This window comes from Artemia franciscana, chromosome 7, assembly GCF_032884065.1.
Source record: "Artemia franciscana chromosome 7, ASM3288406v1, whole genome shotgun sequence".
In the NCBI taxonomy this organism is placed as follows: Eukaryota; Metazoa; Arthropoda; class Branchiopoda; order Anostraca; family Artemiidae; genus Artemia; species Artemia franciscana.
In genome coordinates, this window is record NC_088869.1 from 37128871 (window position 1) to 37155543 (window position 26673).

General features: G+C 35.4%; 2 protein-coding genes across 6 annotated transcripts in view; both read right to left on the bottom strand.

Moving 5' to 3' along the window:
• Window positions 1-26673, bottom strand: part of LOC136029228 (uncharacterized) — a 497253-nt gene that overhangs the window by 271483 nt on the left and 199097 nt on the right. The gene's annotated exons all lie outside the window — the stretch shown is intronic.
• Window positions 2442-26673, bottom strand: part of LOC136029226 (V-type proton ATPase subunit D-like) — a 73444-nt gene continuing 49212 nt past the window's right edge. Inside the window, exons 5-6 of the mRNA XM_065707437.1 lie at window positions 13992-14070; window positions 2442-2704 (exon numbers count right to left, since the gene is read on the bottom strand). Coding sequence (XP_065563509.1) covers window positions 2566-2704; window positions 13992-14070 — 218 coding nt within the window. The 3' untranslated portion in view covers window positions 2442-2565. The remainder of the gene's footprint in view (window positions 2705-13991; window positions 14071-26673) is intronic.

A 26673-nucleotide genomic window follows, 5' to 3' on the forward strand; every position in this document is an offset into this window, starting at 1 on the left:
CCAAATCATATGTTTCAGACAAGCAAAACCTTGAAATGCTAATTTAAGCATCCCAAGCGATAGGTTTCAGAAATACACACCAACGAAAGGCTGAGAAACCTAGCTCAGAAAAGCCTACATTAGCAAACTAAATACCAAAGTCATAAGTATGAGAACAAAGAAATACCGGACTAAACATCCCAAATTATAAGTTTCAGACAAGACCTACGGAGGTATCAATTACGCAAAGTTCGTAATGGATATATTCTTGTTTGGTTCATGGTAATTTATATTTGGATGTTTTTCGTCATGTACCTGTATATTGGACTATCTCATTGTATCATTAGAAATATTCAGTGTATAGTATCTTTTCAGAAATCAAAACGCTTATTCAAGTTTTGATATTCAAACTAGGAGTATCAATTATGTGATTGTGGGTTGGAGTTAGTTTTCTCAAAGTCTTGCAGTAAAAAAGGAAAAAAGTCACAAAAATTTTAGTTTTATATACAAATTAGAAAGTCTCAATTTCAAAAATCATATTTTGAACATATATTTTCTATTGTTTTGGAGGGAAAACTAAAAATATTCAGAATTAATAATAAATGAGATTTGTCTCGGGGCCAAGCTTTGGAAACTTCTTGAAGGCTTTATTTATGCATTCCTTAGTTTCAAACATCGCTCTTTACTCTCCACTGAAGGTCCAAGTTCAAAATAATCCAAGAATTTAATTACGAAATTCATTCCCTGTTATCTGTCATCACAGATGACATTACTCATTTTTGTAATTTTCCAAAAACAATAAAATTAATAGTGGCGATATCAAGCCACTTCAATGTCCTATTCAAAACTGCGACACTAATTAACTCGTCACCAAACTTCTATACAGAATCCTGCATATATTTACATGCATTAAAACCGTGTGGGTGGGGAATCCCTGCTTGTAAAGCCGAAGCTCATGAAACTTGTATGCTTTATTTTAAGAAATCTGCTTACAAACGCACAAGAGTTTTCAAACAGTTTGTGGCAACGAACTGTAAGTAAGGAGCGACTCGGCTCAATACACAAACTAAAACACATAATTTTGATAATAATAGATACATCTAAAGAATTAACTTTTTAAACTGATTACAAGTACATAAAATTTTTTAATTCCATATTACCCATAAAAAACTAAGAGCCTGAGAAAATTTGAATGATCTTCTAAAAAAGGGGAGGGGAAGACTCACACAAAATTAAAGAATCTTAATAAAAATCACACTTACATATTCAGTGTGATAGTACCCATTACATATATAGTACTGAGCCAATGCTCCTAGAAGTTTGGGAGAGGGCTCATTCAAACAGAAAGTAAAAGTTCCTGTTCTCTTTTTAAGCGACCAAAAAGATTGGAGGGCAACTAGGCTTCCTCTCACACCCTCTTTTCCCCCAAAGTCCTCTGATAAAAATTTGGGGTATCGATTTTTTTTTCAACATAGTTGAAAGGTCCAATGATTAGATCTTTGGGGATGAAATGACCCCCATAGCCTCTGGAGAAAGGGCTGTAAATTATGAAACTATTCCATTGTTTACATACAGTATTTTTAATTAGAAAGTATACAAGCATCTTCTGGGGTGTGTGGGGGATATTCTCCAAGGGGAGGAAAGTTTCCGAGGATGAATTCTCCAGGGGAAACTTTAGACGGGGAAACTTTTCGTTAGGGGGGGGGAGGGGGATTCCTGGCAAAAATTCCACAGAGAAAAATTTTAGGCATGACTTACAAAAATGACAAGAAACTAAATAAAAAACAAGTTTTTCAAATGAAAGTACGCTAAGGAGAATATTCCAGGCGGATTCAACCACAAGAAATTTTCCAGGGAGAATAATATGCGAGGATGGAATTCTGGAATTATCCTCCAACCACACATCGGACTCCCAGTCGAAGGGAGAGAATCAGAAGATCGGTGCCTGCACCACGCAGGTCATTGGTCAGCATGCAAAAAGTTCTGTTAAACTTGTAGAATAGTCCTGGGGATTTTACACGGGAAGAACTCTACATGGAGGGGATGGCAAATTTCGCGGCATTATTTGAACAATGATTAGAAATTGAATACACAAAGATGTGTTTTTTTTAAACTAAAAGTAAGAAGCAACATTAAAACTTCAAGCGAACAGAAATAATTCCCTATGTGAGGGGAGCTACCCCTCCCCAGTCCCTCGCTCTTCACGTGAAATTCTTTTTTTAACAGTTTTTAAAAATCTTCCTATTATAATTAAACGGTCCTTGTGTTTATGGAGTCACTCTTAAAAAACTTGGACAGAAAGTCAAACTTTAGTCTTTTTACTTTATTTTATTATTTAATCACTAATGAAGACTCGACTGCTTTGACATTAAAACCATTACACATTAAAAAAAGAGTTAGCCAATTTAGCCTTTGGACAGTTCATATACCTTATTCTCTTCAATTGCTAGGCTATTCATGAGTTTTCCGTAATTTGCTTTAATTGCGAAACAAAAAAATTTGACACGCCCATATACAACAAACAATGAGAAAATGAAAATTAAACCTGAACACTTATGGTTTTACTAAATAGACACTACTTTCAGATTAAAATAGAAGATCTTCGTCATGTCCTTCTTCAAGAAGATTTGCTGCTTCTTGTTCTTCTCCCAAACGTTTCCTTTCAAGTCTAAGTATTTCGTCTTTGGCCCGGATAACTTTCTTTTTATCCTGGATTTTCTTCAATCTAAAAACAAGAAAAAAGAAAACAACAAAATTATCTAATTGACTTGGATTTCTTTGATTTAGTAATTAAGAACAATTTTATTTTGAGTGGAAAAATTTTCTTTTATACTGACCAGGGATATACCAAATTAACTAAATAACTGAGGAATTTCCGTGGTGGTTATCCTGTCATTTGTTTGGAATTCGTCTATTTAATTAATGATTGTTTCGAACTTCCAGTTTTCCCCGATTGTTCAGGAAAGCACATGAAATCTTTGTTCAAAGGCGGTGAAAGGGCAAATCTAGATAATAACAGGTCGATATCACTACTTCCTGTTATATACAGAGTAATTAAAAAGCCGATATATGAGCCATTTGTGAAGTTCCCTGAATCAATATCGTTTTTCCATTCTACTCAATTTGGCTTCAGGAAAGCGATGTCGACCAAGCAAGTATTCTATTTCCAACATCGTTTACAAATGATGCCTTAGACCGTATTGATTATGAAATAGTGGCGAAAAACTAGAGAATTGTGGTATTCATAGTAGTCACTAATATCTTTTCTGAATGAACAGGTATTGAGCGTAAAAATAGGGTATTGTAAATCGACTGAAAAAATTTGAAATGTGATGTTCCCGAATGGTCAGTTCCTGGCTCCCTATTGTTTTGTGATCGTAACATCAAAATGATCAGAAAACTTAGCATATTTTCCTGGCTAATATTATTGCAATATAAGTAAGAAAACCGAGTTTGAAAAAAGACTAACAAGACAAAGTATTTTCAGACACAAAAATCAGTACAGTGTACGTACTGATAAAGTACATACAGCGTACGGAAACATCTACAGATTTCTAAATGTACGCATACTTCGATTTAGATACTGGATCACTCGTGATAAGTGTAGAGGAATAAAAGTGAAGTATGTTCATTAAAAAGCATTAATTTCCCAGGATATTTATACTGATAAAAAATATTTTAATAATATTCTAAACAATCTTTTTGGGAAAAAATTATTCGTTTTAAGAAGGGTAAGTTCGATTATGTGAATAAACTACGGATGATTTAAAAAAAAAAATTAAATGACGTCTGTATTTTTTTTTTGTAAAGATAGAATTCATCGCTCGTTTAGGTAGCATTCCAAAAACAAACGATATAAAAAATTAAGATTTCGTGTGGAATGAATCTGAACTCTCTTGACTTTCAAGTAAATGAGCCATGTATAAAAATAGCTAGTGATCTCAACAAAGTATTATAGCCAAGAAGTCTCCTTCCCCTCGAAATTGAACTCCAGACTGCTCGATCTCTCCAACTGTATTCAGCCAAAACTATACAAACCTATACAACCCCAAAAATAGATTAGTTAAGAAAACTGGTATTTGTTCCCTTGATGTACATAATGAACTAATTAAATCCTTTTTAGATAAAAAAAAAAACAAGAGTTTTTTTTTCAATTAAAAGTAAGGAGCAACATTAAAACTATAAAACGAACAGATATTATTCCATATATGAAGGAGCCCTTCCCCCCTCTCAATACCTTGCTCTTAACGCTTAAGTTTTTAGCACTTTTGAAAAAGCTTCCTATACTAATTAAACGGCCCTTGTGTTACAAATTTGGGACAAACAGTCAAACTTTAGCGTAGACAGCAAGGTATTGAGGAGGAGAGTGGAGCAACCCTTTCATATTTCGGAATAATAATTGCGTTACTTTACTGCTTTACTAATTACTTGTTTTAATTTTACCTATTGCTTTCAGGTGATAAAACTTGTCTTTTTAATTTAATCTCTTATCGTTTTTCATAAACTTCCGGTAAATCTGGCTCGCCCTCCATGAAAAATCCCCTCCCCTCACGGTAAACTCCTTCGTGGAAAGTTTCTCCCGTGTCAAATATACCCCCCTACTGTAAAATTCCTTCCATGCAATTTCATCCTCGCTGAAAGTCCCCTGCCGTAAAATTTTCGGCAGAAGAATGTACCTGAAATATTCTCCTTAGTATACCTTCATTTGAGAAAGACTTTAAATTCTAACTGTTTTACCGATCACTCCAGAAATCCCTCCTTCCATGGAAATTATTTCCCGAAAATCCAAACACGCTGAAAATTTCATCCGGACAATTACTCCTGATCCTCCCTACTTGCAAAATTGATTAGGCAAAGAGAAAGTAAGACAAATAAAAAGTATTTCCAATAGAAATTCCCTCAATGTAAGATTTCCTCTGGAAAGCTCTCCCTCGGAAATTCCCCTCCACGTGGAAAGTTATCCCCATGAAAACCCATCCTCACCACAACCACCCCCGCCATGAAAATTATCTGTGTACTTCCAAATAACAAACACTATACGCAAACAATGGGCAAGTTATATAGCTTAAAGACCTATCACCAGGGGCTGGGGGGGGGAAATCATGTTATCTCCAAAGGCATAGTTTTGGGACTTTTCAACTATGCTGAACAAAATGGCTATCTCAAAATTTTGATCGAACGATTTTAGGGAAAACGGGCGTGGGAGGGGGGGGGGCTAACTGCCCTCCAACATTTTCGGTCACTTAAAAAGGGCATTAGAACATTTAATTTTCCTTTTAAGAATTCTCGCGAAATCCTACGACCATTGGTTCGACACGTTCATCACTGGGGAAAAAAAGAAATAAACAGTCATCGATGATCTTTCTTCTGGCAAAAAATTCCACATGTTTGCAGGCAGGATCTTGGAACCTCTAGATTAGGGTTTACTGATACGCTGAATCTGGCGATGTGATTTTCATTAAGATTCTTTGACTTTTAAGGGGTGTTTTCCCACTTTTAAATATTGGGTAAATTTTCTCAGGTTCATAGCCTTTGATGGATATGCGGCTTACGTATAGTCGTGGCAAATGCGGGCCGAATACGTGAACTTCTTTTCCTGACTTTTCCCCAGTAATTACATTCGCCTTAATTATATTCTTACATTATTCAGTTAGGCATTACACATCCCTTCTGAAATATCGAAGTTCCGCAAAAGTATAACTATAGTATTTTTTCTTTATTTTTAAGTCATGCGGTGGTAAATCTGCTCTTGCAATTGAATTGCGGAATTTCGAAGTAAATTCAATTCCTTCATTTTCTTTGTCTTTTACAGAATCGTAACTTTTATGCGATTTGTATTCTCCTGGAAGGCGATCGACAATTTTCGTATTTATTTTACTAAAGTCTTTGTTGATTTAAGCTAAAATAGCTCGATCCTTCATTAAATGGAAACTTTGCTTAGACAAACATTCTCCAAATACTTCCTCAGTTGAATTGCCACTGGAAATTATGTCTTCCGGTAATTCAATTTCGTGAAGTTCATTTTTAGGAAGATTTCCATTTCCCAGTCCGAGGATGTACTTTGCAAATGCTTCCTGTTCAGGATCGACCCACATATTTTTCTTAAAGAAAACATGTTTGAAATTCTTCCAGAGATGACTTTTTTTATTAATACATCGAGTATTTCACTGCGGTTGCTTCGGGGTTGAACTGGTAAACTTTGTAGGAAATCGCCTCCAGCAACTAAAATTTTCCCACCGAAGAGTAAGTTTGGATTTGAAATGGACCGCAACAACTGATCTACATTTTGTAAGCCATAGTTGGGAAGCATGGGTGCTTCGACAAGTAGAAAACGTCTACTTGAGCTAGTTCTAAACATCTGCTTGAACCAGGTCTTATACAGGAAACAGAATCTGAGGGAAGTGGAACTTCCAAGCCGAAGGTCTTGTGTGTTGTTAGTCCAAATGGGAATAAAGTTACTGTTATTCCTGTATAAGCTATACAATGTACTTTGTAATTTCTTCCATACAGAGTGTGGTACAAGGTCTTATAAACAAATGTTTTACCGGTACCGCCTAGTCCATCTATAAAAAAATATATTTTCTCAACATAATTTGGATCATTGACAGCATGTAAAATATTGTCAACAATTTCAAGCTGTTTTCCGTGCAGAAGCTGATACATACTATCTCCAGTAACAGCTGCAACTGAGTTTTGAATCTTTCTCAAAGAGCTTTTGGTTCTGCAGGATTACCGTAAACAAGAATCTGTCTGAAGAGTATTTGCATTACACATGGTATTTAGGACATTGCCGATTCTTCTAGGACGTCGGATTCTTTGTTCCCATGTAATGGTGTTTCCATTCCATCTAGAGTGTTCAGGCATTTCCCAATAATAGAGAAATTCCCAGTTTTTCATTTGTTTTAACGCCTTGTTGTATCAAAAATATAACTGGTCGTGTTCAAACCTGTAAGCGAATCCTGTAGCGAGTGGACTTTATCTAACAAAAAAGAAAACTAATTTTGAAATTGTCAGGCATTTTTCTAGTTTGAAGTAAAACATTAAAATTATTGCTAAGGCGGTTTGTTGGTCATCTAACATTGAATTAAGTTTTTATTAGTGCAAATGTCTAAGTTTATGAATTGAATCAACCGCCTTGCCTGACACTCATCGCGGATGGGCGCACTTAGGCTTCGGACGCCTGTTTATCCGTCATTCCACGCAAATTAACGGTCCTGTCTCAATTCTAAATTCTTGGTCAACCTGCCTAAGACGATAGGTACGCGTGCCTTTGTTTACCTCTCATTCCAGGCAATCTAACGATCCTATGTCAGTTTAAATTCTTGGTCACCCGTGACCAAGTCACCCGTGCCATTTAACCAAATACTTGGAAAACTATAGCTTCTATCGCTATCTTAGTTTTATCACTATCTAGCTTAGTTCTGCCCTAGGAATGACAAATGGACGGGTGATAGATAGTTAACAATGAACTGATAATCATTTTTGCACAATCCTAATAAGGTTTTATGCCAGATTTGCCTCTCACTCCATCGGACTATCTGTCTTGGCTTTTTCTACAATTAGAGATAATTAGATTTTTCTACAAATTGACATAAGCCCTAGTTAGGATTGTATAAAAATGATTATCAGTTCATTTGCAAATGGATAAGTTTATCTATCATCCGTCCATGCGTCACTCCTACGGTAGAACTAAGCTAGATAGTCAAAGAACTAAGATAGTTATAGAAACTATAGTCTTCCCAGTGTTTGGTTAAATGGCACGTTAAACGGCAGGATATTTTTTGCAGTTTATATAATAACTTTATTTTTGCAATTACCAGTTTTTTTTGCTCTTTACGCAATTTAATATCTTTTCATACTGTGTCATTTTCAAAGATATTTGATTATTAAAGCACGTCCAATTTCTAACAGCGATTTCTACCAAACTTCAAACTTTTTGTTTTATTTTTTAAGGTTTTTGAATTGTTCTAATCCTTTATTAAAACATATAAAAATATTTTCGCAATTACCAGGTTTTTGCTTTTCCTGCAATTTAATGTATCTTCACACTGTTTTGTTCAAAGATATTTGATTATTGAAGCTAATTTTTCTCAAAATTAAGGTTCTTAACGAATTTTCTCAGACTTCTGACCTATCTAGATCGTTTTTTTATGCGAGAATATCCCAACATACCAATTTTCCCGAAAAAATATCGAGCCAAAAAATATCGAAAAAAAACAAAACAATTATTGGTTATATTGATATCAAAATTGTTTTTTAGAGTTTCGGTTACTTTTTTACCGCATCGCTCCTTAATTACAGTTCGTTACCAAGAACTGTTTGATAAATTTTCTGTCCATTATGTGATTTGTTTCAACAGCATTATTGTAGCCGGTAAAATTTTAAAACATTAAGAAACATGGATTCATCTCGCCAATTTCAAAGAACGGTAGTAATTTAAATTTTCATTAAGTGTGGCCTGTTAATTTAAAATCATTTTTTTCAATATTTATGAATCTTTTACCACAGATTGGCTGAAACTTTCCCTTTTAAATCAAACGGATATTCTACAGTTTGTTAATACATAAAGACTGTTAGTTGTTTGATGCAATCCCTCAAAACATTCAAGAACCTATAGATGAATATGTTTAATTTTAATTACTCAAAGCATAATCAATAGCCTAGCATAATAAGAATGATATTAATAACATAGCATAGTCAATATGATTGATGAGTCACGCCTGGTTTTACGTATCGAAATAATTTGCAAAATCTTTTGATAAGAATTTTACAAATGAAAGATCATTTGCAGGCGTGGATTTTCAATAAGAACTAAAAAAAAGCATGTCTGAAGACTAGAGTGGTTTTAACAGCATATCGAAAATTACGCACCAAGAAAATTTTTCGACAACACTGAACATCTGAATTGCACACACATTTATCTTTTGTTGATGTTCACTAGGCTTTAAGATCTACCTGGACAGGACCAAGAAAGGGCCTCGACACTCTCTTCATGCAGATGCCAAGACAGCTCTAAAATTTCGAACACCAAGCCTCATAAATTAAGTTTCCAGATTCTATAAAAAACGAATCATATTTTGTCCGAGAACTGCTAGGTAACAACATTCAAACCCTTCCTCCTAACTTAAATAAAGTTAGCCCTTTTCAAATACCAGTAAATTGTGATTTAAGCATTAAATAAAAGAATGATTACAATTTAAGTTTGAAATATTTAACTCTTTTATTAGCAGCCTTTCATGCCCCTTTAAGATCATGTTATGGGTTGTCCCTCAAAGCCCCAATAGTATTTACTAGAAGAAATTCGCCAATAATATGTGTCTTTTTTTATGTTCAAGATAATTCGTAATGCGCATGACTTTTCTAAAAACATCATGTTTTAAGCAGAACTATTGCAAGATAAATTCAATGAGGTGGATGGCTTCTTCCCCAGACAATACGGCAACAGGATACCACCTAATATCGTTCAAGATAGTAAAAGTTGATATGCAATCCGGTTTTCACACAAATTAAACGATTTAAAATTTAGTTGACTGTTATATAAAAACCAAATAATAGAGCCGACTGACACGTAGCAGCCAGTTGTTTTATCCAGCTTAACATACCAGAGCAAAACTTGAATGATACGTGGCATCTAGCTTTTCCTATCAGCAAACAATAGCGGTCAAGACTATGCTGCAACATTATAATCAGAAATCATAAATTATTAATTTGAGAAATTAAAAGGAAAAAAATTAAGAAAAGTCATGGTTGCATAATTAAAAGAGGCAAATATAAAACATAGAAAATTCCAACCATTCGTACTTGGTAAATTGGAAGTCATAGCCAAGAAATCATAGCATCATGGGCTTATCACCCTTAACGTTAGACTTTGACAACTCGTACCCTCTCTCCAAATACAGCTCAAGGCTATCTAAATTTCAGCTTTAATTTCGATCTGTTCTTAGTCAGTAAAGCTTTCATGGCTTTTTCACTCATGTCTTCTTGATCAGAATAGCTATTGAAATATAAATGAAACTTCCTGATTCAAAGGTTCAATCTTATCCGTATTGGATAAAAACATGTCATAAGTCTGAAAAATCTTATTGTATTAATGAAGATATTTCGGAACATCAGGCATGTCAAGAACAAGGAACATCAGGCATGTCAAGAGTTTCCAGTGCGCGACTAGACCATTGATCTATTTAATTAACAGGGTTTATATACAAGTTAGATTTTCAATCGAAGGGACCAACAAATTAACTTCATGGAATAACTCCAGATGAACGAGCTGCACTTCTTATAGCGCAAAAGTATGAGTGGTTAGGCTTCGGTTGGCTTAGCCAAAAAAATGTTGATGGAGCAACAATTTAGTTTTTTGCCAACAACCCCTAAAAGCTTAAAAAAAAAAAAAAATGCTAGGCTATACATAAAAAAATTTGTTTCTCAAAACCCAAAAAATTACATATGATAACAAGTCCCTTAAGAAAAGGCCTGAAAATACGCTACGTTCTCAAAACAAACTTTATTCTCTACTTTATGACACCCAATAAAAGTTGATATTTTTTAAATATAGCCTACTTGTGTATTCAAGCTAATGTTTCATCACTTTGCCTCAAAACATCACACTCAACATAACCTATGGCGATATTTCCAGAATTGCAGTATGAAAAAGCCAAGGCTATGTTACTCTTCCCCAAAGTATAGCACCTATCAACTCTTTCTTACACAACTTATTTTGTCAATTAAGTAGTATGGCCTCAATGGGTTTAAACATGGCTCATTCCCTTCGATCCCTGGTAACGATGCTTATTTATTTAAGAATTAGCGACGCTTCTTGACTACCAAGGTCCCTGCGTCGGCCCTGCAATGCATTCCTGCAGCGTGATTCGATCTCTGGGTCCCGTATTACCAAGCTAAGGTCAAATCCACTGCGCCACCACAGGACGCGATACTTATTGAAAGACAAAATAAAATGGAGATTCTTCCAGCATCGCCATCTACATAAACAAACCATAGATGACGTTAATGTTAACTACAATAACAGATATTCACCTGTTTTCTATTCCATCGACATATTTTTAGCTTCTAGGCAGTTTTTAATTGATTTTATGAAAATTATGTCTCATGTATGAATCGAACGCGAGACCCATGATTTCCTATGGTAAAAGAACCACACGTTACTTGACTGAGCTAAAAAGTCATTGGTTGATACTATATTACTAAAAATACATTCCAAGCAATCAATGTATTGTTTCTGGAACGCTGGACAACTGAAGCTAAGCGTCAAAATATCAAACAAAAAATAATTGCACCAATCAACTTCTCAATTGGAGTTGGATATATGGGTAGATATGCATATATACTACAAGTGATTTGTTTCCGGGCACTATTTTTGATACCGTTCCGAGAATATGCAAACCACAGCGATTTGAGATGCTTGCTGAACAGACATATTCATTTGATGGTTAATGAAACTTGTTTCGATCTCCAAAATTGTAATGACAATGCTTGCTGAACAGACATATTCATTTGATGGTTAATGAAACTTGTTTCGATCTCCAAAATTGTAATGACTACAACCAGCCAGGTAGCCTTTTTGTAATGAAATGGGCCTGCGGTCACTGGTTTTCATTACTGAGCTAGCGCATGAGTTTGAATCCCTACATTCTCATCCAGGGCCCCAATGACCTCCACCGCCCAAAACTTTTCACCCCCTACCCATTTTTTATTTTTCTTTATTATTGTTATTGACTACTGATTATCGACATTAATTATTGATTGATATTTTACATTGATTTTCGATTATTGATTATCAGTTATTTATTATAATCGATTACTGATTATTGATTGCTGAACACTGATTATCGATTATTCATTATTGATTACTGCTTATCGATTATTGATTATCGACATTGATTATTGATTATCAATATTGATTATTGATTGTCGATTATCGAATATTGATGACTGATTATCGATATTAATTATTTGCTATCGATAGTATTTATTGACTATCAATTATCGATTATCAATTATTGATTATCGATTATCGTTTATTGCTTATCGACTAAAGAGTAATGATTATTGATTATCGATAATTGATTATCTATTATTGATCATTGAGTTTTTTAACCTAGAATTTTGAACTTAAAATTATTAATTACTGATTAGCAATTATTGATTATGGATATTGATTATTGTTTGTCGATTATTGATTGCCAATTATTGATTACTGATTTTCCATATTAATTATGGATTATCGATAGTATTTATTGATTATCAATTATTGATTATCGATTATTGTTTATTGCTTATCGATTAACAATTATCGATAATTGATTATTGATTTTTGTTCCACCTAAAATTTTTGGGGACTTCTACGGCCCAATAATCATAATTTCAAAAGAATAATTCCAAGTCCCGAAAAATTCCAAGTTTCAAATGAAGTCCAAAAATTATATGTTCCAAAATAATTCTAAGTCTCAAAAAAAATTTCAGTCCCAGATTAATTCTAGGTTCCAAAAAAGCAATAATCAATAATCGGTAATCGAGAATCAATAATCGATAATCAATAGTCAACAACCTATAATGAATATCGAAAATAAATAATCGATAATTTATAATCAACAACCAATAATCAATATCGATAATCAGTAATCGATAACCAAGGATTTCAGGAATTATATAAAGAAAAAACCTTTTTTATGAAATACAGAGCCAAATTCAAAGTTAAAACGAATAGAAATTATTACATTTCTCTTCCCCACTCTCTACGCTAAAGTTTCCACATGTTGTATCTATTGAACATGCTCTCTTTAAACCATAACCTAAAGGAGGGCTTAAAAATTCTCATATATTTGAAATTTCTGTTTGTTTTAAGTTTTGAAATTTCTGTTTGTTTTAATATTCAGAATTATGCTAAATACAGGTTCTTACGTAATTTTCACACCCTCTCGAATGTTCGTTATCGGTAACAACATCATGATCTATTTGTTTTTATTTCAAAAATATTCAATAAAATGACAAGCTTTGAATTTTGACTCGCCATAATGGACGGCACTCGTAAATATACGCCCGCGACAGAAAAAATTCTTAATTCTACATTTTCGTAGTTAAGGGTTTGAAATTTCCGTCACGCAGTCCACGGGCATCCAAAGTTGATGATAAAATTTTCATCAAGACCGGATCCCTTTTGGTAGAGTTTTCATCACTTGTTAAATTTCGACCCGCCATAATGGACAGCACTCGTAAATATGCGCCCACGACACAAAAAATTCTTATTTCCACATTTTGTAGTTAAGGATTTGAAATTTCCGTCACGTAGTCCACGGGCATCCAAAGTTGATGATAGAATTTTCATCAAGACCGGATCCCTTTTGGTAGAGTTTTCATCACTTGGTTCGAAATTATTCAAATTTACTCACGTTAATAACTGTTAGTGAGAATGTTTAACTATTTAAATGGGTTTATCTTTGCCTACAGTTCATTACGAAGAACTGTTGAATCATAATCTTTTTCGACCTTTGTTGAGAAAGGACTCTAAAATTCTAGTTATCAGGAAATCTTGAAAAGTGTTTTACGATATCTCAACCAAACTTGGTCAAAAGTAGTAATTAAGTGTTCTAATGCTTTTTGCGGAGCGTGTATATCTGACTGGAAGGGGTAAGAGGTTTGTGGGCTTTTGGTTTATAATCAATTTCATTTTAATCAGACAGGAAAAAAACATTTCCAATATAGTTATATTTGGAAAGTAATTTTCGATTCGATATACTTGACTGCATGAAACCGCAATTCTACTCCCTTTTGTTAACTACTCATGGCCTAAGCTTAAGTATGGCTTATGCACCCCCTCCTCCGTGCTGTGCAGAATTATAAAGCCAAAAGGTATCGTTGTCTTCTAAATGACAAATGATTCAGATATATACAGAATATTCAAATATCAACCCAGAATATATGTTCAGCATAATCACACTTGAGTAAAAAAAAAAAAAATCTTCGTATCAATAACCAAAAGGGAGTTTGTATAATATTACCTATAAAATTCTTCTCTTTCCAGCTCATCCAACTCTGTAATGATGTAGGCCAAAGTCCTTTCTATCCTCGGAATGATAACTAAAAATACAGAACTAGTGAATATTTGGCTTGTCTCTTTATATATACCAACATTTTAAACATAACTTACAAATACTGACAATTTACCTCGCCCCATCCCCTATTCAAAATCTGGATGGGTGCCAACAGAAGTACCTGTATAATTAACGAGGGAAGGACTCATATTACTGAATAGCTGAAATAAAGCTATTCACAATTGAAAAAGAGACAAATAAAACAACTAAATGACTGTTCTATGTACATTTGGTCACACGAAAAAGAGTTGGTAATTCGGTAAGTCTTATTCAAGTTGGAGTATGTATAATTTATGTCAAGTCACTGATTCGTTGTGGGATTCCAGTAGGTGCTGTTTTATTAACTGGACGGCTCATAATATCAATTCATTTGATTTTACAGCTTTTGTGATGATGAATTACATAAGAAGCTTTTGCACAGTTACTGCAGTTCCAAGTTTTGTTTTTTACATGTTTACTTGCATAGTAGAAAATCTGTTTGGACAAATAATATCAAAACTACTACGAGTTCAAGATCTCACGGTTTGGACATGATACTTTATTCATAAGCACTTTTGTAATTTAAGTATTGAGAGCATAATGCTTCCCGTGAGAAACATAGGGGGTAAACCTAAAGTTGTTAGTCCCCCAAGACGTTATTACGCGCACCTGGGTCTTACGCAATGCTATAGCGCACCTGTAACGGTATGGTATGCCTACGTCATAGGGTTTGTTTACTTTTGGATGCCAAGTAATAGTTTCTTTCAGTGTTTAAAACCTTCAGGGCGTTTTTACTTCATGATTTTCTTAGTTGTTACATAATGGGGAATGTTCGAATCTGTTATTCAAGCGGAGAAGACCTGTCTGTAAAAAAATGATCATTATCCAATACTTATAGGTAGAAATGACCTAATCGTGCATGACTTGTTTTGGTTCCGGTTGATCTTTATATTCCGACCAACATTGGTTTTGAAGGTCAACAACCCGTGAGTTTTTATGTGCTTCAGCATTGAAAAATGGTTTAGTGTGTCAACATCAAGAATGATATTCTCTAGTAATGAATGCTTTTACTCTATTGGATATTCAAGGCACTAGTAATGGCGAAATGAAACCTAGAGTGCCTAACGCAGCAGCAGAAATTACAAGGGGTTGCCGAATAACCCTAGAATGATAATAATATCATTAAGAAATAAGAAATAATATCAATTAGCAAATTCAAGTCAGAAGAACAGTTATGCTTCGCAGCAAAAGTGAATATAATGCATATACAAATAGTACAAGGCGGATTAAATGCAATAGTGAAATATATTGAAGACAATTGTCTGAATTAATCTATAAAAAGGATTAAGTTTGTTACTAGCAAGAAAGAATCTTTGTTAGTCTATAATCGATAATTAGTGTCAGGATTAAAAATGCCTGGATTTGAGAACCAATAAATCATACGGAATCTAGTGACTTTGGAAAACTGTTTGATTCTAGATGATAATTTTCTAGAGTTATCTCTTCAAAGGAAAATATTTTCTCAAAGGATGTTTCACGATAGAATGAGAAATAAGTCCCCGTCTTTGGGCTATAGTATGAAGCTTTTACATCGTGGCCCAGATACATTTATTCAATTTGTTGATATATTAATTGAAATAAAACAAAATGATATTGTAATTATAATTTTAACGACTAACTAGACGGCCATCTTGCAAGGCAACATGATATAAGTAAAAAAATCTTGTCTAAAGAAGTTTTGTGACGTCCTCCTTCAAGGAGACATCCACATTATTGATCGCAAGTCACTTTCTTTTTAGCAGTGAGACAGTCAACATTGAACAAATGTTTGACACATGTCCATATAGTTTGTATACATTGGGCAGCTGGTCATCCTGTAAGAATTATACTATTATTGATGACTATAACAAAAATTGTAGATTATCTAACCCATGTATATTGCATAGAGGATACGCAGTGCAAAATAAAGTAATTCCTGTTTTGAAGATGTTTTTGACTCTTACAATAGATATTTCCTCTGCTCCATTTGTCACTATGATAAATGTGATCAATCGGAAATTACTTATCCTGGCATGATTACAAAATACCCTAAACGTGATTTCAGTTTATTTTTAAGAGACTGGTATTGTCGTAGTTTTAAATTGTTTTGGGAGGAAGAACCTGGTTTATGCTTCAATAATAAGAGAGCCTATTTTCAATGACATAGCGGTAAAGATACCGGCTACTATGATTATAAGCCTACTGATTTTTATTTGGCTGTTACAGAAAGTGATTCTTCAAATGAGAATTCCATGTGTGACATTGCTTATAATAAGCAAATTGAAATTGGTGAATTTTATAATATGAATCAAAATAGTATTATTGACCTAACAAAGTGATATAATAAAAATGAGTTTACATTATATTGTAGAAAATGTGACCCTGACTTTGCTTACCAAGATCAATTCAAGTTGAAATCGTGACGAGCTACCGACACTTATCATTAATGACGCTTACCTGTGCGTAGAAGAAGAAATCTAAAGGAAGATAGTTTTGTACATACAAGTTTTATCAAGAAACACATTTACAAACATTTTTAAAGCAATTCGTGCTTAAGACACTGAAATTTATATTATACAGGTAAGAAAGATGATTTTCAATTAAAAAGTCGTTCAATCGAGGATTATCACAACAAATACTAAGAAATTTACTGTAAGTTTATCTGCGACATCAAAAAATAAAATACCATAGTCCAAGAAAACTAAAGCTTTTGGTTGATAGATCTTGTACTCGCATCCGATTTTGAATAATAGGTTTTCCAGTTTGCTCAGACAACTTTTTAATTTTAGGCGTGTAAAATGTATATGGCAGGCCAAGAGGATCAAATAATTCAATGTGCAGCGTTGTTTAAAAGATTTATAGCCAGTGTCCCGTTTTTACAGTTGACAGGCTACTATTAACGATAAGGGACATGGCCCCGGATTCCTGAGTGTATGCAATAGGATTTGTATTTGGACATGTAGGGATCCATATTGAATACGTTGATTATTTGATTTTTGTTCGTGGTGCCAGGTCTGATAGAACACTGCAGTCAGGGGTAATTTCATCATAGGTTTCAAATCGATTTAGTGAGATTAATGCAATATCCTCCTCTAATGGTTCGGCAAAAGTACACTATAGGCGTAGAGTGCCAGTTCAAACAATATTCACTTCTTGAGTACCAGACAAATCTATTACAACGATACCATAAGTTTTTGCAAATACTTCTTCAGTTATACCATTTTTTAAATAATTGTGAATCTCGATCTGGAGATTGCAGCGTCAATTCCCAAAGAGTCCTGTAGGATTTATGAAAGGATAAATTGTAGAATGGAATTCTATTTACTTTATATACAAGAGACGAAAGTCCAAACATTTCAAATATATGGATCATTTGTCCATGATCCAATGACACTGGCACTTTTTACAAAATCCAAAGCAAATTTTGAAGGAATTACACAACTGATAAAAAGCGAATCGGTGTAGGTACGTGTACCCGCAGCAATATGTCATTGATTCGTAATTGTATGCGGAAAGAGCGGATTGAAATTACTTCCACTACCTCTTAATTTCTAAATTGCCAAAGCAACAGAGCTTATAACCTGTTTTTTTTCGTAAATGAAGTATTGCCGAGGCGAGAAAAACTGTTGCATCAGGTGCAGTGCCAAGTACTTTTTGCAAAATAAAATTGGACGGAGCATGCAGCTTTATATTAATATAAACGTAGGGAGACGCAAATTCAGGTATATTAAATATCTCATGATTTATTTTCCTAACCAAGAGTAAATCTTTAGTTGTCACATCTCTAAGTATTCTGTTAGTGCCAGTGTCCGTTTTCTATTCATACCCAATAGCCAAACCTCTCAATAAATTACAGGACATTGGAGTCATCAACATGAGTTGTATATAATTCAAAAGGACGTTGCTTGTGCTCATCAACGTTCCATTTATGTAGACATTGATTTTTCAAAACAAATTGTGCAGCACATACTTTCAAAGAATAACCCCTCGGATGCACTTGGTTTTTCATTGTTAGATTTTTTGACAACGACATGAAAGTCTATAAATGTGGAAGTCAAATCTTTGAAATACTCTCCACTGGAATTAAACTCGAAACTGTACATTTTCAGAGAGCGATTGTTGCGGATGAAATTATTAATAGTAACCATGTTTAAACTCACATCGAAAATCTCTGCATTGAAAAGATTTAGAGATGAGTTGGCAAAAGGATGAGATACTTTATGGGGTAGATATGCCATTTTTAGGGGGGGGGGAATTCATTTCGTTTTAAAAAATTTTGCTTTTTTTTCTTCTTTGACAAGAACGAAGTTTTACGCTTTTACAGTGTTTTACGGCCTGAAGTGATCATGATGAGTGATGAGATATTTCTTGCCCTTTTTAAGCCTTTCCCATTTTGTCGTGATTTCAACCACTTGCCGAGGGATCACCGGACCAGAGATTTTGTGAACCTCTTTAAAATCCTTCCCAGAGCCCCAATTCTGTAGTATAGAGGACGCAAAATCCAATGCAATCGATGCAACATATTTTTTTAGAAAGGGGCAGAACAAAGTGAAAAAACTTAGCAAACCAACTGCCGAGACCGTAACCGGGCATTGACGAACGACTCCTGTAATAGTCCATTCCATGACCCAATTGTCGTGGTCCGAGAGTAGCAGCATAGAAATCAATTTCAGGACAAACAAAAGTATTTTTTCTATAAGCCACCTCACTGAATGGGTCGATAATGACATATAATCACAACCAAACCTTTCGTTATTGCTAAAGGATCGCCGATTCACTTCTTAATGTTAATTGACAGAACTCCAAATCCGAAGTGTTTACTGGAAGATAATGAAGGTGCTTTATATTATAGTGGTGAATGTGTTCACAAGTGATTTTTCGTTCAAGAATACAAAGAAGGGGGACATAGGTACTACCGACTCTCAAGTCTCGACAAAGAATGCATAAAGAAATATACGATCCTCAGATGAGAAGCCGGGTGCATATTCTGCATCGATAACATGATTCTTACCACTGAAATTTTTGCTTCAATAATACGATCTTTAAAACCAAGAACCTCAAGTAAATCTTCAAAGAAATTTCGAGTTTTAAGCCTTTCTTTGAGATATTTGTCGGATTTTATAGCACTTATTTTGAAACTGCAGTAAATACAGAAAATAAGTTTCTTTTCATTTAAAAATCATATTCTTGCTGGTCTAGATCTCTTCTTTCGATTGATATAACATTACGCTAAATTTTGCGTTTTCGGCCTCTATCTCAGAAACGCCCTGGTAGACTACTCTAGGATCCGTCCTCAGCATATTCGTACCTTCCGGCATGGGTGGGTGCACGATATAGGAGCTGGCGCCCTGAATATAATGGTTGCGAACGGAACAAGAAAGCGAAAAATTCCAGATTGCTTTCCTTCTACAAAAATGAGGGGATATTAACAGTAGAAGGTTTAGAAAAATATCAGCGTGATCTGAAAAAGCGTGTAAATTATCAGCTCGGTTGTTTACTAAATTCGTTAGGAATAATCACTTCTTTTTGTTATGAAGTGTATGTATCTTGAACCAGCTTCGAATTTTTTTGAAAATGATGATGGTAACATTGATGTTTCAAGTGTATTTTTTTTTTAAATTACTGACAAGGTAATAAGTTACATTTTAGAGCCCCTTAAGGTATGTTTAAGAGCTCATGATGGAATCTGCCCCTGAAGCAATTATTATATTTGGAAAGAGCATAAAAAAGGCATCGAGTGATGTGCTCACTTTTATCCTAGCTAAATTATTTAAAAAGACGAAAAAATTACCATTGGAAGACCGAACCCTAGGGAAGGAGGCAGCGGAACCGCTCAAATATGACATCATACACTAGATTGTTACATCATCTTGTCAATGCAGTTTTTGTCAGAAATTACATTTTATTTTTGTGTTATGTGTTGAATTATAAAAAAAACTCGGTATAGCAATTTCCTTTCAAATATATCCCTGAACATCTCTCTATAGCGTTTCAACACCCCACTAACTACGACAAAAAAAAAGAATGGAAGAAAGAGACACTTCCATGCTTTCCATGAAAAAAAGTGATTTTTCTTTTTGCTCAGAGATGGAGGACTGTACTTCTCCTAAGTGGGGGCTTTCGGCAATCGTTTTAGATCTTTATGGCACTTGGTATTTACCAAGTGACATACAGCGATCGCAAATTCTGTCAGTCTCTCTGACTCGGGTTTGCTAGTTTGGGCACATTCAGATAAGCTAGGACGATAAAATTTGGCAGGCGTATCAGGGATCAGACCAGATTAAATTAGAAATAGTCGTTTTCCCGATATGACCATCTGGCGGGGAGTGGGGGGATGGTTAATTCGGAAAAATTAGGTATTTTTAACATACGAATGGGTGATCGGAGCTTACTGAAATTTGATATTTAAAAGGATATCGTATTTCAGAGTTTTTATTTTAAATCCTGACTGGATCTGGTGACATCGGGGGGAGTTGGAGGGGGACCTAAATCTTGGAAAACGCTTAGAGTGGAGGGATCGGATGAAAATTTTGGAAAAAATAAGCCCAGGTCCTAGATACGTGATTGACATAACCAGAACGGATCCGCTCTCTTCGGGGGAGTTGTAAGAGAAGGTTAATTCAGAAAAATTAGAAAAAATAAGGCATTTCTAACTTACGACGGAGTGATCGGATCTTCATGAAATTTATTATTTAGAGGGACCTCGTAACTCAGATCTCTTATTTTAGATCCTGACCGGATCAAGTGTCATTGGGAAGAGTTGGGGGGCGGAGGGCAGAAATATTGGAAAACGCTTAGAGTGGAGAGATCAGGATGAAACTTGGTGGGAAGAATAAACACAAGTCTTAGATACGTGATTGACATAACAGGACTGGATCTGATCGTTTTGTGGAGTTGGGGGACCTAATTTGGTAATTCAAAGGATTGGAAAAAATGAGGTATTTTTAACTTACGAAGGGTGAATGGATTCTAATCAAATTAAATAAAAAACAACAAGTTTTTTCAACTGAAAGTAAGGAGCGACATTAAAACTTAAAACAAACAGAAATTACTTCGTATATGAAAGGGGCTGCTTCCTCATCAACGCCCCGTTCTTTACGCTAAAGTTTGACTCTTTCTCTCAACTCTTCTTTTTAAAACAGTAAAAAAACTTTAGCGTAAAGAGCGGGGTGTCGATGAGGAAGCAGCCCCTTTCATATACGAATTAATTTCTGTTCGTTTTAAGTTTTAATGTCGCTCCTTACTTTCAGTTGAAAAAACTTGTTTTTTTTTTATTTAATTTCTGAACGTTTTTGAATCAATACATGTTTTGATTTTGGCTCTCCGCAGAGGAATTTGCATATTTTTTTTTTTTTTTGGCTAAATGTCTTTCTCATAATTTTGATCGAATGATTTTGAGAAAAAAAGAGCGGGGAGGAAGTCTAGTTGCCCTCCAATTTTTTGGTTAATTAAAAAGGCAACTAGAACTTTTAATTTTTTACGAATCGTTTTATTAGTAAAAGATATACGTAACTTATAAATTAGCTTACGTAAAGAATTTTTTATTCTCATGTTTTTGTTACACATATGAGAGGGTTCGCCCCCTCGTCAGTACCTCTCTCTTTAGACCAAATCTTAAATTTTGTCCCAATACATTAAGAATGATGCCTGAATCACAAAAGCCGTAGAATAAATAATTGACATTACTAAAAATACTTTGACGTAAAGAGCGAGGTATTAGGAGGAGGTGAGCCCCTTACATGTGTAATAATTTCTGTTCGTTTTAAGTTTTAGTGCTGCTCCTTACTTCCAGCTGAAAAAAAAACTTTTTCATATTTATTTTTTCATTGTTTTTATTTTTAAATAATGCTAGTAAATCCTGCGCTCCCTTCACGGAAATTTTCTTCCCCCATGACAAATTCCTCGATGAAAAGTTCCCACAGTATATCCCCCTCTTCTCAACCCCTCCCCCAACCAAAAAATCCTCCTGAAAACGCCTTTACACTTCCCAATAACCATTACTATATGTAAGCACTGGTCAAAGTTTGAAACTTGTAACCCCTCCCACGGGGACTTTGGGGGAGTAAGACGTCTCCAAAGACATAGTTATAAGGTTTTTCGACTACGTTGAATAAAATGGCTATCTCAGAATTTTGATCCGTTGACTTTGGGAAAATAATTAGCGTGGGAGGGGGCCTAGGTGCCCTCCAATTTTTTTGGTCACTTAAAAAGGGCAATAGAACTTTTCATTTCCTTTAGAATGAGCCCTCTCGCAACATTCTAGGACAACTGGGTTGACACGATCACCCCTGGGGAAAAAAAAAACAACAAACAAACAAACAAATAAACACGCATCCGTGATCTGCCTTCTGGCAAAAAATACAAAATTCCACATTTTTGTAGATAGGAGCTTGAAACTTCTACAGTAGGGTTCTCTGATACGCTGAATCTGATGGTGTAATTTTCGTTAATATTCTATGACTATTAGAGGGTGTTTCCCCCTATTTACTAAATTGACGCAAATTTTCTCAGGCTCGTAACTTTTGACTAAACTTGATAAAACTTATATATTTAAAATCAGCATTAAAATGCGATTCTTTTGATATAGCTATTTGTATCAAAATACCATTTTTTAAGGTTCTGGTTTCTATTGAGCCGGGTCGCTCCTTACTACAGTTCGTTACCACGAACTGTTTGATTTGATAGTTGGAAGGAACTCGTGCCTCAGAGCTCTTATTTTAAATCTTGACCGGATCTGGTGACATAGGGGGGAGTTGGAGGAGGAAACCAGAAATCTTGGAAAATGCTTAGAGTGGAGAGATCGTGATGATACTTTGTGATAAGATAAGTCCTAGATACGTGATTGACATAACCAGACCGGATTGGTTCTCAATATTAATTGCTATTATTTTATATCCCGACCAAATCTGTTGACATTGGGGGGAGTTGGAGAAGGAAACCGGAAATCTTGGAAAACATGAAAATTGAGGTATCTTTATCTTACGAATGGGTGGTCGGATCATAACGAAACTTGATATATAGAAAGATCTTATGTGTAAGATGCTCTATTTTCAATTTTAATCGGATATGGGGACTTAGGGGGTTGGGGGGGGGACAGAAATCTTGGAAACCAGAAATCTTGGATAAATGCTTAGAGTGGAGAGATTGGGTTGAAACTTGATGGAAAGAATAAGCACAAGTTTAAGATACGTAATGGAACTAATTGGAACGGATCCACTCTCTTCGGGGAAGTTAGAGGGGATTTCCGGTGCTTTGGCGAGTTCGGTGCTTTTGGACGCGCTAGGACGATGAAAATTGGTAGGTGTGTCAGGGACCTGCACAAATTGACTGGATAACAGTCTTTTTTCTGATTTGACCATCTGAGGGGCTGGAGGGAGAGGAAAAATTGAAAAAATGAGGTATTGTTAAATCACGAATGGGTGATAAGATCTAAATGAAATTTGATATTTAGAAGGAACTTGTGTGTCAGAGCTCTTATTTGAAATCCCGACCGTATCCTGTGATATTGGGGGGAGTTGGAGGGGGAAAACGGGAAATCTTGCAAAACACTTAGAGTGGAGAGATCGGGACGAAACTTGGTAGAAAGAACAAACACAAGTCCTAGATACTTGATTGACATAATCGGACTGAATCCACTCTCTTTGGGGGAGCTGGGGGGTGTTGATTCGGAAAAATTAGAAACAAATGAGGTATTTTTAACTTGGAAGCAGGTGACCAGATCTTAATGAGATGAAATTAAAAAAAAAACAAGTTTTTTTTAACTGAAAGAAAGGAGCGACATTAAAACTTAAAACCAACAGAAACTACCCCGCATAAAAAAGGGGCTGCTCCTTCTTCAACGCCCTGCTCTTTGCACTAAAGTTTGACTCTTTCTCTCAACTTTTTAAAACAGTAAAAACTTTAGCGTAAAGAGCAGGGCGTTGAAGAAGGAGTAGCCCCTTTCATATACGGGGTAATTTCTGTTCATTTTAAGTTTTAATGTCGCTCCTTACTTTCAGTTAAAAAAAACTTGTTTTTTATATATTTTATTTCTGAGCGTTTTTTAGTTAATCCATGCTTTGATTTCGGCTCTCCGCAGTAGAATAATTAAAGCGAAATTTGCATATTTATTTATTTGGCTAAATGGCTCTCCCATAGTTTTGATCGAATGATTCTGCGAAAAAAGGAGGGGAAGGAGGCCCAGTTGCTCTCCAGTTTTTTGGGTACTTAAAAAGGCAACTACAACTTTTAGTTTTTACGAACGTTTTCATTAGTAAAAGATATACGTAACTTTCGAATTAGCTTGCGTAACAAACTTCTATGTTCGTATGTTTTTATTACGTATATGAGAAGGTTCGCCCACTCGCCAATACCTCGTCAATAATTCTTTGGATTAAAGCTTAAATTTTGTCACCTGAATCACAAAGGCCGTAGAATAAATAGTTGAAATTACTAAAAATCCTTTAGCGTAAAGAGTGAGGTATTAGGAGGAGGTGAACCCCTTATATGCGTAATATTTTCTGTTCGTTTAAATTTCTAATGTTACTCCATACTTCCAGTTGAAAAAAAAAACTTTTTTATATTTATTTTCTCATTGTTTTTTTAAATAATGCTAGAAAATGCTGCGCCCCCTTTATGGAAATCTTCTTCCCCCATGACAAATTCCTCCATGGAAATTTTCCCCACATAGCCTCCTCTTCTCAACCCCCCCTTCCAACCAAAAATCCCCCTGAAAACGTCTCTACATTTCCCAATAACCATTAATATATGCAAACACTGGTCAAAATTTGTAAATTGCAGCCCCTCCCACGGGGACTGTGGGGGAGTAAGTCGTCCCCAAGGACATAGTTATAAGGTTTTTCGACTATGCTGAATAAAATGGCTATCTCAGAATTCTGATCCGACTACTTTAGGAAAAAATGAGCGTGGGAGGGCCTAGGTGCCCTCCGATTTTTTTGGTCACTTAAAAAGGGCACTAGAACTTTTCATTTCCGTTCGAATGAGCCCTCTTGCAAAATTCTAGGACCACTGGGTCGATACGGTCACCCCTGGAAAAAAAAATAATAAAAAAATAAACACGCATCCGGGATTTGTCTTCAATGGCAAAAAATACAAAATTCCACATTTTTGTAGATAGGATCTTGAAACTTGTAAAGTAGGGTTCTCTGATACGCTGAATCTGATGGTGTGATTTTCATTAAGATTCTATGACTTTTAGGGGGTGTTTCACCCTATTTTCTAAAATAGGGCAGATTTTCTCAGGCTTGTAACTTTTGATGGGTAAGACTAAACTTGATGAAACTTATATATTTAAAATAAGCATTAAAATGCAATTCTTTTGATGTAACTATTGGTATCAAAATTCCGTTTTTTAGAGTTTTGGTTACTATTGAGCCGGGTCGCTTCTTACTACAGTTCGTTACCACGAACTCTTTGATTTGATGTTTAGGAGTACGTCGTGTCTCAAAGCTCTTATTTTAAATCCCGACCGGTATTAAGCCTCTGATTTTCATTTTAAATCAATCTTTTGATTCTTAGAATTTCGCTACAGCTCATGCCATATGAGTCCTTGGCTCTTGGCTCTTCCGACCTCGTCACAAGTGCCATATGAGCTCTTTGCTCTTTTTGTTTATTATAGGCTAGTTGTCGCTCTTTAGTAGGTTGCCTCTTAGGGGGAAATCATGATAGTTTAGCTCCTTGATCAAACAGTTCGTGGTAACGAACTGTAGTAAGGAGCGACCCGGCTCAATAGTAAACGAAACTCTAAAAAACGGAAGTTCGATGCTAAAAGATATATAAAAAAAAATCGGATTTTTATGCTGATTTCAATCCTTTGTCTGAAAAGACGCGGGTTCGAATCCCGGTGTACCCAATTGTTCAGTTTGGGACGGGAGTCAGTGGCGTGACTCCGTAAGCTTAGCCAGAGTCGACCCAGCTTTAAATGGGTACCTGGAGAAATCTGGGGAAGGTAAACAGGAAGGGTGTGCGAAAGCACAGGATGGTTGGCCCCAACCCCCCATTGCACTTCCTGGCTGAAGGGCCAAGAAACGGAGATCAGCACCGCCGGTAGGGACTTTAAAGTCTAATACCTTACTAATCACGGGTGCGTGTTCATTTGTTTTTTTTTCTTTTCCCCAGGGGTCATCGTATCGACCAAGTGGTCCTAAAGTGTTACAAGAGGGCTCATTCTAACGGAAATGAAAAGTTCTAGTGCCCTTTTTAAGTGACCGAAAAAATTGGAGGGCACCTAGGCCCCCTCCCACGCTCATTTTTTTTCCCAAAGTCAACAGATCAAAATTTTTAGATAGCCATTTTGTTCCGCATAGTCGAAAACCATAATAACTATGTCTTTGGGGATGACTTACCCCCCACAGTCCCTGGAGGAGGGGCTGCAAGCTACTAACTTTGACCAATGTTTACATACAGTAGCCTAATGGTTATTGGGAAGTGTACCGACGTTTTCAGGGTTTTTTTTTGTTTGGGTGTGGGGTTCAGGGGAGGGGGCTATATGGGAGGATCTTTCCTTGGAGGAATATTTCATGGGGGAAGAGAAATTCAATGAAAAGGGCGCAGGATTTTCTAGCATTACTAT